We start from the raw sequence: 15093 nt of genomic DNA on the forward strand, positions 1-15093 counted from the left end.
TTATGTAATATACAGTGCAATGCTAATACAAATTGCAGAGTAAGAAAATAATGTTCATACCCATTTCAACAAATGTTGAATTTTCACCAGAAATGCACTGAATATGGATAATTTGTTGTTATCAATGATGAGTTTAAAGTGAGCTACAGCCAGAGGTGGAGAGGTTCATGCAGAGCACTGAGGATTAATGTGCCCCTGTACGCGAGCTGCCTTAGATTCAGACTGATCTGTAACTATGACATTAAGATTGGTTATCCTTAAGTGATTTGATGGGACCTCGACAGTTACAAAAACCACTCAAAGGTCATTTTGACTGAATAATGTGAATTGGGACCAGAGAGGAACATCATAATATTTACTGCATATTTATGAGCCTTTAAATCTCTTTCACCTTGTGTTAGACAGATGATAAATATCCTGTTCAACATTGCTGTCAAAGCACAGGCAAGTAAGGTGACTGTCATTCAGGTGAGGTGTCTGGATCTTTGCCAGACACAATGGGTATGTGTGATCAATGAGATCACTACCTGCTTCACTGCTTCTTAAATCCAGGCTGAGATCAAAAGCCTCTCAGTGCTCTCCTGTTATTTGAAAGAGCAGTTGCTCTCATGCTAATTAACCCAATGACAAAATGCATCATTGTAAAGGAAAGAATAAGGATGCAGTGAGATAAGGCATGTGTGGCTTAATGCTCATTTCCCTCCATTCAGCCGGAGCCTAATGATGTCTGGCCATGTCTCTGCTTTGTCTGAGGGGTGAGACGGTTGACTCGGAAGAACCATGTGTCTGACTCCGGGCTAGCTCTGTTTTCAATCAAGGTCAGCTCCCAAATGTTTCCCTGCTAAGTCTCCCATGCATGTGCACATAAACACCACCTTTTCTTCTTAAGTGTTTACACTCTCTCTTGCCTTGACCTCAGGTTTCTGCGAGCGCTGAGTTTATTGAGTTACACCAACCCTGGTTACTTTTCCTTCAACGAAAACAAATCAATTTAAAAAGCTACAGATGTGTTGTAAACTTTGAAAATTGAGAATGACAGAGGAATCACACAGGACAGTGCCCCTAACAGGATTTGGAAACTCATGAGGGAAATTTTGAAGATGGAAACGATAGATTCGTAAACAAGACTGAAACCTAGCTATCCGATGGGGGATACAAAAATTGGGAATCATTTAGAACATTGCTAAAATGCCTTGATGCCAGACCCTTCCTTTCAGAATTCTTTGAGCTGTTAAGAAATCAACGGTAACTCAAGCAACAACACATTCAACCTTGAAGCAGCTGCACCAGCAGAAGAACACACCCAGTTACTACTCCTGTCAGCTAAGCACAGGAAAAAAACAACAATTCACATCATGACAGCTGATCTGAAAATTCTCAATTTTTGCTGCAAAATACAGACGGAAGAGTCAGAATTTGGTGTAAACATGAAAACATTGATCCATCCTGCCTTTTATTAACAGTTCAACCTGGTGAAGGTCATAACGTAATGATGTGGGGGATATTTTCTTGGCACACCTTGGCTGTACAAAAGTTATGGCGGCCACTTCTATCAGGATAGCGCACCATGTTACAAAGCTCAATTTATCTCAAATTGTTTTCTTGAACATGACAATAAGATCACTGTAGCCTTGAACAGACCACCTTTGGGATGCGATGGAATGGGAAATCAACAAAATGGACAAATCTGCAACAACTGTGTGATGCCACGATGTCAACATGGACCAAAATCTCTGAGGAATGTTTTCAGCACATTGAATTTATGCCACAAAGCATTAAGGCAGTATATGATGTAAAATACAAAGTATTCCTGTGTCAAAATATTGAATGTTTCTATTAGTTTATTGCTCTTAAAATCTGCAGCAAAACATGCAATAATACAAACTATGGATTCGAGTCAAAACACAAACAGGTAGCAACAACAGAAATGGGACATTGACCAGAATATTGCAAAAGACAAAACTGTAAAAAAGACCAAAGATTTATTTGTAAACATGAAATTACCAGTGCAACGTAATCAGGGTACAAAGAAATGTTCAAAGGAATGTGCATGTCCTTCAAAGTTAGCTGATACAGAAGCCGTGGGATTTTCTTTAGATTTTTTCCCTCCTTTCCTTCGTCTCTTCTTACGTTTTTCGCCGTCGCTTTCCCAAAACAGGCGATAAAGTGGCATTGTCTTCTGTCGAGTGGGATGTTCGCTTTTGGCCTGGGGTCCTCTCGACATCTCTGTGAATGAGTATTTAGAGACAGCTAGTTAATGTCTTGTGAACAGAAGAGATTAGAACAAGCAGCTTGGAAGGTTGGAGCGTCAGCAGATGTTCTTATCGGTAATGTTTTGACAACGTAAAACTGAAACCAAAAGATTTGGTTATTTATTAATTGAGGAAAAGAATGTGCAAAAGTATTGAGTGTGACCCCCTTGTGAAACTATTCCACCATGTATGACGTCTACCCCCTGGTTAAGGTGACAATGGTCTTGATTTTCCACTTTTTGTACTTAATTGCTTGACTTATTGGCAAAAACCATTTCCTGCCCGATGAGTCTGAAGAGCATCAGGCCCTCAGAAATATTCTTTGTCCGTGCCATGATACACTTTGACAGATCCCCATTCGGTAAATAAAAACGAGACATCCACTCACATCTGTTTGGCACTGATCACCACCTGCACTCATGTATATATCATGTATATATCTATCCACTTAGCACTTTTAATTCTTATTCTTATTTTTATATTTTTATGACAGTATGTTTGCACTGAAGCACCGCAGCAATTTCCTAATGTTGTAAACCTGCTCAACATTTGGCAATAAAACCCTTTCTGATTCTGATTCTGATTCTGATTCATCCCACAAAACACCTCATTTTATTTTAATTTCACCTACAAATTAAGTGCTACTCCGACAAGTTAACAAACCTTTGCCTCTGTCTAACACATAATATTGGGGCCATGGGCTCTTAAATCCCTTCATTTTAATCAAGATTAAATTCTGTGATTTCCCAGTCAGACATGATTACTCGAGCCAAAAAAAAAAAAAAAAAAACTTCCACAGGAGTTATGATGCACATTGCAAATTAAAAATGGAAGATGAATGCCTATTTGCACTTGCATCTGACTAACCCAAAGTTCATACAGTCAATTAACATCAAAAGCCCCTTTAATATCACCAACTAATGTGGAGAAGACTCTATACGTTCTGATGAGAGCGAGGACGCAAAGCCTCGTACTGCATTCGTACTGATTGTCACGCTGCTGAAAGAAATAAAAAACCCGACTATCTTCGGCAACAGACGGCTTGACAGCCCTCCAGCAAATTTATTACAGTGGGTTAAAAGGTTGCTCGCACACAAGTTCAAAATAACTTTGAAAGGAAGAATGTTGAAAGGAAGAAGGCACGCCTCTGCTAACAAAAAGCTCTCACACTACTGCCCGACGACGATCGGGCAAAATTAAAGTCAAAATGTTCATTTGAGAACGTGGCAGAAAATTATTAATCAAAATATTATATTTATCATGCTTTGCAAAAGCACAAACTGCAACATACAGAAATTAGGTCAGCTGAACATGTGCAACTGAAAACAACTGCACATCATTTAAGTCAACCTCGGTGAAACTGCACAATCGTTAACAAAATCAGTAGCGCTAATCTCACTGCTGTGCTTTTCCTGCTATTCATATCAAAATATGTTATGTGAAAGAGGTCAATTAAATCTGTCAGAGGAGGAAACTTTGTATAATTTTATCCTCCATATGATTACATTTAGGGAAGTGGAGGGATAAGATTAGGAGTCAAATTCTCTCCTCCTTTCCTAAACAATAACAAGAACATGAGTTTTTGAGAGCCCTGGCATTTAATTTATAGTTTGAGCTTTACAGGGTTAAATAAGATGGGTAAATGAAATGCACCCTTCTTACTCTTAAAATATAATCATCTTGGAAGCAAACATTTAAAGGTTTACAGGAAAGCTATAGTGAGAAAAGAATAGAGGTGAATCTATACACTCACTCACACTCCCATCTTTTATTCTGGGGGAAGTGACGCTGTTGTCTGCAGAAGACGTCAAGAGTAAATACTCAATACTTCTAAATAGGCAGTTTCCCTTTATGGATTACCTTTCGCCACGCCAATGTTTTGCTACCATGTGTCCCCATGTGGGCTCAACAGCTCAGCACGTAGCTTAAAGTTACATCCCCGTTAACGAATCATGCTTAACATTAACAGACAACGATGTGTAATCTCCTACACAACAAGTGTGCAGATAACATGGCTTAGAAACCAAAAGGGAGCCCTGATGCCACCAGTGTCTCATGTGGAGAATCACTTAAAGTTTCACCTATAGATATAATTCAACATTCATAGACAAGACAAGGCTTTTAATCATAACTGCATAAAAAGGAAAAAACAATATTCCCGCATTGGAATTAGGGTCACAAGGCCACATGGACATTGTAAAAGAGTAAGGAGGCGTCTTCTAGGTGTTGTGGATTATCGGTAAGCACAGTAGGAAGCCGATCACTTTTCTACTGGTCCACACTTTGCTCAGTATTTTTCCAGAGTCTGACAAAAACTAGAGGATGGATATAAATCGATGCTCGATGGAAGAACATTTCCTGTCACTCTTGTTTCAAAAACACTCGACTTCAGTATAGAATAGTGCCTTATGATTACATTCAGTCAAGTGTTATGTGGAACAAAAAGATTAGGAGTGAAAACTGGGAGGTTTGAGCCCAACTTCAGGGTCAAAAACACAGATAAAGAGGGGAGCCTAGACAAGGAACAAAAACAAAGCTGAGAATAAGCTTAGAAAATGTTTGTGCTATCACCTTTGTGACAGTAGAGCTGTGAATGCATTAAATACATTAAAACTGCATTTTCTAATTGTATTTTATTTATTTATTTATTTACTTTACTTAAGCAGCACAAAACACATGCATGGAGAGGAAGGAAAGATGCAAAACTCTGTGGTCGAAACACCACCACCACCCTGGAATGATTCAGTGTCCTAGTGCATGGTTTGCAAGTGAATGAGCTCCGACTCAAGTGTTGTTATTTATGTGAGTCTTTTGGGGGTTAAATGCTGCATGTGGTGTTCTTTTCAGGCTGAATCTCACTTGACAGAGATGACAGAAACAAGCCCGAAAAAGTAAGAATGAGGGAAAAAAAGAAAAGAAAAATCTGGAAATTGTAATGTGGAAATCTGTATAATAAAGTACGATAAAAAATAGATTCATTTAATACAAAGGGGTCAGCACAAAAAGCAGACTTCAGGTATCCCAAAAAAAATAAATAAATAGATTTAAGTGGAAAATAGAAAAAATATCTTCCCTTTAAACTGATAATACTGAGATGAACTGACTAGAATCCAATAGTTTATTTCGAACATGTAAATATATTTGGATAACAAGAGAAAAGAAAACCTTAAAACATCACGTTTTCATGAATATCTCTATGTCTACACATTGAACTTCATCCTTTTCGACCATAAACAAAATTTTTCTGTTCCTACCCAGTTTTTTTAAATGCCATTATTTACAAACCAAAATTCAGAATGCGAGCAGAAGGAGAGTATGAAGAAGGATTGGAAGGGCTCACAATTAAAGCATACCACAACATCTGTCAAACATGGTGGAGGCAGTGTTACGGCGTGGGCATATATGGATGCCAATGGATTCAGGTCACCAGTGTTTACTGATTATGTGCAAGTTGGTAGAAATACCAGGACTGATTTGCATGGAGCTATTATTTCTGATAAATACTGATTCACAGTATAGATGATGACCTAAAGCTACCCTAGAGATTCTTTAGACAGAAATGTAATTTTTTGTAATGTAATATTTTTTATGGCCCCATTAGCCTCAACCCAAGCGAGCATGCTTTCTGCATGACACCCACAATCAAGCATCAACTAACGGTTCACTGCAGGAAAAGTCTGACAAGGCATCTCAAGGAAGGAAATTTCAGGCAGTCACTGACAGCAAATAATTTATATTCATGTAATAAAATTATTTGTCAATTACTCATGAGCCAGTGAAAGCGGAGCGGCCATGTAAAAATGCCTATAAATCCTTTATGCGCAAGTTTGCCAAAACCTCTGGATTAGAGCTAAGTCTTCACTTCAGTTGCATCTTGATTGCATCATTTCTAATCCGTTGTGGTAGGGCAGAGCGGCCAAACTGAGTCAGATCAAAATATTTGGACCTGACTGTATGGTCTTGATTTACTTCAGGATATAACAGCTGACAGCACCATATTTTTTAAAATAAATTACAGTAAGTTCTACCTTTCTGTCTCCTGCTATACTAGAACTGGCTAAAAAACAAACAAACAAAAAAAAAAACCAGCTAGTAGGGGCCTTCAGAGGTATCAAGTGGAACAAAAGTTGTGCCACTGAGTGTTACATGGAACTGGAACGTTATACTGCAATAACGTGCTTTTGTGGAACACCATCTTGAAGTTGCCCTATGGCACGGGCCCCATCCTGAGGGTGGCATGCTTGGAGCAGACACCAGGTGTAAATCAGTCACCTGACTGTCAGCACCAGAAGCTCAAAACAAGTGTCAATAGCGGAATAAGCCGTTTTCCATTGGCACAACCCATAAACTCTACTGTATATATATGCATGGGTGCGTTTGTTTGTGTGTGTGCGCGCTTCTGCATGTACAACACGAACACAAAAACATCAACAGTATGCTAACATACAACATTACTTGTAATATAAAGCAAAACAAAAAAAGAAACAGATGGATGAACAATATCAAATTTAGGCAACAGCAACAACAAAGTAATCACTTACTTTCTGGCAGGTTCTGGACCAAAGATGTCAGAAATAGAACTGTAGGGGAGGAAACAAAGAAAGGGCAATAAATTAACTGTGGCTACATGCACACTAACACAAGAAGCCATAGCAACAGTAACAAGTGTCCACACAACTAGTATTAAAATTACAAAACGTAACGTAGGTGAAGCTGATTTTCACGTTTTACTTTTCACGTCTGATAAGATTCAATCTTGATGAGATTGAGAAACACTGACACAAACATCCAAAGAGTCTGTCCCGACAAACAAAATCCTGCAGCTTTTAAACTAAAACTAAATGAGAAACACTTAAACTGTTTACATTTGGGAAATCTCTAATGGAGTACTGTAAATGTTGAACATAAACATAGTAAAAACATACCAGTGTGATATACCGTGATTCGGGATACTTGCTGTTTCAATAATAAACACATTTAATGACTTGCCTTGTATCTGTGTTAACTTGCCTGCAGGAGAAATGTGAGATTACAATAAAACCTCATATTTCAGATTCACTGTGTGTTTTACTGTACCTGCAAGATCCATCACAGGCAAAGATCAATAAAATGTGAAAAAGACCCAGGATGTTACTTCATAACAAAAATCGACCCTCAGTTTCCGGCTTGATTTGAAACTAGACGGTATTGCACAAAGCTGAGGCAAACACTTCATAAATCTGAATATAGATACAAAAAGAAATTCACTCTTTTTTTGGGCTGTTGTCAAAATATAAAATCTAAAAGTCTGCAATTATGTGCTGCTGTTCCTCTCGCACACCCAACAGGCTGCTGTGCTGTATCGGTGGGGTGCATAAACTATAAACTGATCAAATTTCTGCCACATTCATGCTCTGTGGGCGCTGAAAATAAAGAACAATTCCATACCCCTGATAACAATATCACTATTATATTGTTAATTGAATGCATTGTGGATGTTTCGCTGCCTTTTTCTCTCTCTGCCGTATTAACCGATTTGGACGTTCAACACCTCCGGCACAAAAAGCTTTTTGTTCACGCCGTGATTTATTCTTCTACTGTTCTCGCTGTAAACCAACAATAAGCTATCGATGTGCATCAGACTTCGCCGTGTATTTTAGTTTCTGTGTGACATTTTGAGTTTTGTGAGGCGCTGGACTTTGATTTCATTTGCATTTGCAAGTCACATCTTGTTGTGATTTTAAGAAGTAGAAACAGGGAGGAAGATCTGTGAAAAGCATTATTCCACTCATGTGTTTGATGGCTTAGAAAAAGAAAAGAAATTGTCCAAAGTGATTAGTTGCACCTTTTCAGTCTAGAAAGCCAAGTGTGACTATTAAGAACAGAATGTGACTGGAAAAAACATTATCTTCCCCCTTTTAAAATAAAATAAAAAATCAAGACGGTCTAAAAACAAAATGTGTCAGCTCATGTTAGCTCAGCAGTCACTAACGGTGACATGATTGATTACCCTTAAAAAAAAAAGATAAATTACTTGTGATGCGGACTAAAATACAAAAATTTAAATGGATAAAAAACACAACTCTAGTAGAGACTACATTACATTTTACCATGAAATTTACACATTACACCCCTTAGAAATGTGGCACACCAACTCCCTGATAAGCAATTTTAACTTGAATAAAATGTGAAATGGTGTCAGAGCTGAGAACGCATGAGTCAAAAAGGAGGAAATTAAAGTTTTATCAAAAGAAACTGCAAAAAATATGCATCGAAAAGCACAATCTAACCTAAGACTGGGCTTTTCCCTCCCTGAGGGCGAACAGGTCTTAAAGCAACTTTCTCTCTCCACTTATATTAAATATTCTTGGAGAGCTCCTTTGGTTTCCCCAAGCTGTTGATCCTTAAAGGCACGGATCATTCCTAACACCATTAAATACCTCACAACTCTTTTGGATAGTTATTGCTACTGTTCAAATCTCCTGTAAGCATGGGCCGGCCAATTAAAGTCAGGGTGGACTTAAAAGGAGAGGAACTAAAAGTGCTTGTTTCAGATGGTGGATGAACTCCAGCATAAGCTAAAAAACAAAACAAAAACAAAAACATGCAAAGCCACTCTGAGAAACCAACAATACAAATACTGAGCTGACAAAAGGTATTATTTAAGTGTGTAAACCCACAAAAAACCAAACCAAAAAAGTGCTTCTCAAGATGTGCTAGTGGCAGGCACTGCCATTTACCAGCAGGTCCCTGTTGGCAAGCTGGTGCGTGCGAAGCATTGAGCATATCTCAACATTACTGACCAACTTCCAGATGAGGTTTGGAGCTCGAAACAGTGGGGTGCTTTACAAAAGAAAATGAAGTGGAAATTGGTCCAGAGCTGGTCCCATACTATCATTTACTGGCTACTTGGCCTGTGTTTATTGCACGTAACTTTTCATGGCTGGGCACAGAAACTAAAGTCAGCCTTGTGTGAAAGCCACACTTCACAAGCGGAGCCTTAAAGGTACGTCCCGCTTATATAAAAATATGACAACCATTTCATCTTTAACTCACAGCACCTCAGCTGTCTGCGGTGTGCTAGGAATAGCCATTTTTCTAGTTAGCAGGTGACCTCTGAGGATAGAGACACGAGTGCTGCACTGGCTTCTTTCCCATTATCAATGTACACCTAACTGTTGTAGCCCTTCAATATACATATTTAACCAAAGGCTGTACTTATTCATCTGTAGGTAATGTTATTTTACAGAAACTACACGTTATTTGTTGTTTAGTTAAAGTGGAAGTCTTGCATTTTTATCCTTTATTTTATTTCTCAAAGCTTCAGTCTACCTCTCATCATTAGCGACGTGTCCCACATAGTAGCACATGAATCTGGATTTGTATTGTTGGAAATCTCTCTCTCACTTTATGTGTCAAATGAACAAAAAAAGGCTGAAAGGGATTATGAATTTAAAGTAACGGCCCAACTTTAAAAAGGCACTTTTGTCTGATTTAGGCGGCACTCTGCTGACAGCACACACAAGAGGCTATCAACATCATTTATAACTGTGCGGCAAAGGACCTTGTCTCTTTCCCGAGTCTCACAGCACGGGGCTTTATTTAGCGACAGCCAGTTATCTTTCCTCTTTGCAATTATATTCAAAGCTATAATTGAATCCAGACTGAACACCTGCGTGACTCCACACCGATGCTTTTTGCCTACTTGATTGGAGAGAGGGGGAATCTAATTACCTGAAAAACAGCTAATTATCAGTTTTATAGAGAAGTTAGGAACTTGTCAGTAAATCTGGACTATCTGAATGCAAAAGTCACAAAAAGAAAATTGACTGTTAATGTTAACCAGTGCGTTTTATGTTCTAATTAAACATTACAATCAGCTTAGAAGCCCCCAAAAGAATGTGTTATTTGACATATACAAAACAAATGCCTTTAGGATTTTTAAGAAAATAATCCAACAACAGATTTAATGTGAACGCAGTAAGAGCAACATGAAAAGAAATGCTGCAATGTTTCTGGAAATATGGTACTAATGACTTCTTTAAAAAATAAAGAAAAAATCATGGCTTGTAGAACTTATTGGAGGAAGCGCGCTAGTTTTTCAAAAAGAAATTTGAAATGTAAAGAGAATGAAGTGAAACTCCATGGATGGGGTGTGTATACTGTCATTTTTAGATCTGATTCTTTACTGATTTATTTATGTATTCCTGGAGCCGGTCTGATTCCCATCGCTGCTTCCTCTGTGTGTGTTGAAATCCAGGCTTCTCAGGCCTGTGGTTTGATAGCAGATCCACAGACATGTAAGCAGATACGAGCCTCTCTTCATAACAGATGAATATTTCCACTAAGAGGGTGAACATGATAGCAAAGCGAGATGACAGGATCCAGTCTGGAGTGCTCAGGCAGTGCTTTAAAAGAGAGAATCAGTATTATATTTGCATTTGTTTCATTGCGGCTCAGTGCTCGGATCTACTTGTTTTGCTGCTCTCGGTTTCATCTTAGTTGTGTCTCCTCTGCCCAGCGGAGCAGACCCAAGAGCAGAGGAGACACACACGGAAACATAAAGCAGAGAAGAGAGGAAAAACATCTTTATAGAGTCTTGTCACAAGCGGGGGCTCAACATTAGCTGTCATGTGTGCTTGGGGCGATTGTGGCTCAAGAGTTGGGAGTTCGCTTTGTAATTGGAAGGTTGCCGGTTCGAGCCCCGGCTTGGACAGTCTCGGTCGTTGTGTCCTTGGGCAAGACACTTCACCCGTTGCCTACTGGTGGTGGTCAGAGGGCCCGGTGGCGCCAGTGTCCGGCAGCCTCGCCTCTGTCAGTGCGCCCCAGGGTGGCTGTGGCTACAATGTAGCTTGCCATCACCAGTGTGTGAATGTGTGTGTGAATGGGTGGATGACTGGATATGTAAAGCGCTTTGGGGTCCTTAGGGACTAGTAAAGCGCTATATAAATACAGGCCATTACCATTTACCAACTGATGCTTCTGGATTATTTGCTGGCACTTGTGTGCACGCGCTGTCTGGTTATAAATGAAACCCTAAGAGACTGAGGTGTGTCTGATGCACCTGTTTATTTTGGGTTGAGATGCTGGTGTCCAGTGCAGCACTCAGTGGTTCTAAATATTGTTTGTATTTTTTGTTTTGTTTTACCTGCTGACGGACACGTCGCTATAGGTGGGGCTGGACGGCACCTCGATTACTCCTCCTGATTCCTCGTCTTCAGCTTCATGTTCAACCTTCACTTCTGTGCAGCTTTTTATTTGTGCACCTTGATCTGAAAGAGGCAAACCGTAAATGCTGTACGACGTCATGCTACAGATCCAGGAGGAAATGACGGGTCAAAGGTTTCTACGTAAAATGAATCTCTTTCCCTCCTCACTGATGTGATAAGTAATGTGAAAACAGAGTGGCATGACATATGCTAAATGTTGAATTAACATTTCTGGATTGCAACACCAATTTTTAGAGAGCATTTGAATGAACAAACACCAGGCATCATCTCTTTGTTGATAAAAAACTGAGCATTCAGTGGTGGAAAAGTGCTTATGATTTTCTACTCACTTGGAAAAACTACTTTCTTATAAAAAGATGGGACTTTTTTTTTCCTTTAAAGGCAGTTGTGTAGAAAAAAAACAAACCTTTTTCACAGGGCTGCAGGGTCTGTGAAAAACTAAGTGCACAGCCACATTTTGCAGGAATAACTTGAAGTAATTATTTTTTGCATCAGACAAACACTGATGCACAGACTCTTTACAACATTGCTTCAATTCACTGAAATGTGCAGGTATTTGTTCAAGCACCGCTCTTTTCCAAGGCAACAATCTGATTATTTCCTTTTTCATCCATTGGATTGTAGATTTGCTGCTGTGCTTGAGATCATTGTCCTGCTGCTTGTCCCAATTTCAGCTACGTTTTAACCGTCAGACAGCTGGCCTTAAATTTGAGTTCATGGTCGTCGCAGTGACTGCGAGGTGTTCATGTGGCTGCAAAAGAAGCCCAAATCATCATCCCTCCACCACCATGCTTGACAGTTTATATGAGTTGCTTGTGTTGATATGTTGTATTTGCTTTTTTCCAAACGTGACACTGTTCTAGAAATCTCGAGGTTTGTTCAGACGTTTGCAAAGCTAAGCCAGGCTGCCATGATCATTTTAAAAAGAAGAGGCTTCCACCTGACAGCCATGCTTATTCAGTCTTTTTCTAATTTAAACATGCTAACTGAAGCCTCTGAACTCTAACATGTAGGGCTTTGATTTTTTGCATTTTCTCTCAACATCATGTCTTCACACCGACGAATGCTCCAGACTAACAAACTACCAAAACGTCTGCTATTATAAAAGGTGCTCGCACTTGCAGACGATCAGTTTATCAAGTGAATTTGATTAGCAGCACCTGGCTGCTACTTATTCTCTTAACTCCTGTGAAAGCAGCAAAGGTGTTCTTAGTCTTCACAGGGCTGCAAAGGAAAATATTTCCTTTTCACGCAAGTGTACAAGATAGCAGGTAACCACAGACATCAAGTGACTTTTTTTTTTAAAGGGCGTCAGAGAAGTGCACAGAAGTGTCCTTTGGCTAGAAAATATTATGTCTGAATGTCAAAGTACCTGCAGAGTGCATTTTTTGTACGTCCTTGTTCACCTCGCTGACTTCCTGTTTAACACGAGGTTGTCTGGTGGTCTCCATGCGGCCGCGGACCTGCGCTATTAGCCGGGAAAAGTCACTGCTGTGCTGATTCCCTGTGGGCAAAATAGCATATCGCTATAGGGTCAAACACATCAAGAGGATAGAATGATTATGACGTTATGTGATAGTCACTGATTTCTAATAGCGGTTCAAGAGTCTAACCTTGAATTCAATGTTTAGATTAAATGCAGTCATAAATTAAAGTTATTCGAATTAAATGGTTGCTAATTAAAATGACTGTAACGGACAGTTGACCACTTGGAGCTGCAGTTTAAACTCACGTCTCAGAAAGTGTTACTGCAGAACATTTTTTCAACCTGCTGTTATTTTACCAAATGGGAATGTTTTCTGAATAACTAGCTACCAACTGTATTAACACTAAAAGAAATTGGTGTCACAGAAAGAAAAGGCTGCGAGCTCCCGGCGGATACGGTGTGTGCATGTGTATACGCCGCTTTCACCTTCTTGCCTGCTCAGGCACCACTGCCCATGCCGGCAGAGTGAGTCATCCACATCCTCCTCTGATAAATCGGGAGGTTATCACAGCAGCGCAGCTATTTATAGAGCCTCTTGTGAGTCACATCCATTTTTCAAACACTTTTAAAGTTAGCTCTTAAGAGTTATTTCCAACAAGCTTTTCATCTAATTCAACTATGTCAACATGACTTGAGAACAATGTCCTGCGATTTTGGTGAACTGGCCTCTGCCCCGAGGATAAAAACACAGAGCTCATCTAGATTTTCTTGCTTCTGTGTATCCGAGTGATTACCTCCGAGGTCACATGGGGGGAAAAAAAAGTCTCAGACATACAAATCAACAGACAAGTGGCCCTATGAATTATAATAAAATACTGGAGATTATTTACACAGACAAAAACCTATGTCACCACGTGCTGCTAAAAATCAGACAACTGTTGTCCATGTTTCTGCTTCTTTTTTAACTTGTTGATGAAGGTATGTGAGGCTAGCTTATAGACTAAAGTAACACTTGCGTTATGGCTGGGCGACACTTCATATGCAAAACTGCAATCCTCTTTCTGAGAAACAAAAGCATGTTATATTAGAGATACTGAATATCAGTAACCTATGCCGGTTTTCACAGGGACAGTCGACCTATCCACAGTATTACCAAGCAACAATTACTCAACCAGACAAAAATGTCATGCAGTCTTTATGATGGACTGCCTCTCAGTAAGTCCTCTTACAGTGGATTTCCCAAGTGAACTAGTGACCTATAAGAATTGATCACCGAGAAGCCTGATGGAGGCTTTGAAAACTGTCATAACAGGCTGTCAATAACATCTATCCAGCTAATTTTAAACTTTTATTTCTTTTGTAGCCAAAAAATATATAATATGCACTCTAATTCTGAACACCCAATACCCAATTTCCTTCGGGGTCAACCTTCAGGATCAATAAAGTTTTATTAAATTGAATACGTCTCTATTCCTTCATTTAAAAAAAACTCTGTATAGAGTTAATAGAGAAGCTCTCCTAAATTATTTCAAGCGTTCTCATTGTACCTGACATAAATCAGTTGGGTGATGAGCCCAAATTTGAGATTTTTGGTTCAAACTGACATTAATATACAACAACGACTGTCTACAGCCATCTACCCACCCATTTACAATTTTCCTGGAAAAATATAAAGAAATGAGAGGTGGCTTAAGACTTTCACAATACTGTATGTGTGTTGTATTTCATGTGAGCCATACATTTCAGTCTTTCTTTCCAAAGACAGCAGTGACCAAAAATGAACACCATTCAGTTACTGGCCAAAATAAACATAGTCAACAGGACTCTGGCTTTTTTTCTCCATCACCAAAGTTTATTGTCACTACATGTGTCGTTCTTCACAAGTGTTGATTTCAACGAAACATTTCCTAGGACTGCGTTGCTGTATGCGTGTAAAACATGCAACGTTTCAGCACATAAAAGTGTCAGGATGAAAAAAGAAAAACTTACTGTAATTTGAATGCATGTCTTCGATCTCTTTCTCAGACTGATTCTTTGAGAAAACCATGACCTGGAAAAAGATTAATTGGAGAGACATTTGTTCATATTGACAATGAATCAAGAAAAACAAATATTGAAATTTTGCAATATTTGTAAAGAAACTGAGCTAACCTGTCTTTTTTTAAGCCAGCACCCGTGCAACAAAAGTACTGTTTTTTTATTACAA

General features: G+C 39.1%; 1 protein-coding gene across 3 annotated transcripts in view; it reads right to left on the reverse strand.

The window, feature by feature from the left end:
- Positions 1–1823: 1823 nt before the first annotated feature.
- The window catches only part of rad18 (RAD18 E3 ubiquitin protein ligase), a 29321-nt gene continuing 16051 nt past the window's right edge, over positions 1824–15093 (reverse strand). For 2 of the 3 annotated variants that reach the window (XM_085456657.1, XM_085456658.1), the window contains exons 9-13: positions 14877–14937; positions 12834–12965; positions 11380–11503; positions 6794–6832; positions 1824–2226 (exon numbers count right to left, since the gene is read on the reverse strand). In XM_085456657.1, coding sequence (XP_085312783.1) covers positions 2127–2226; positions 6794–6832; positions 11380–11503; positions 12834–12965; positions 14877–14937 — 456 coding nt within the window. In that variant the 3' untranslated portion in view covers positions 1824–2126. Of the gene's footprint in view, positions 2227–6793; positions 10640–11379; positions 11504–12833; positions 12966–14876; positions 14938–15093 lie in introns of all 3 variants that reach the window. The other variant, XR_014920461.1, reaches the window with a different exon arrangement.

Source organism: Copadichromis virginalis, linkage group LG5, assembly GCF_057382275.1.
Source record: "Copadichromis virginalis isolate Kocher_CV1m ecotype Utaka linkage group LG5, C_Virginalis_male_GT1.1, whole genome shotgun sequence".
Classification (NCBI taxonomy): Eukaryota; Metazoa; Chordata; class Actinopteri; order Cichliformes; family Cichlidae; genus Copadichromis; species Copadichromis virginalis.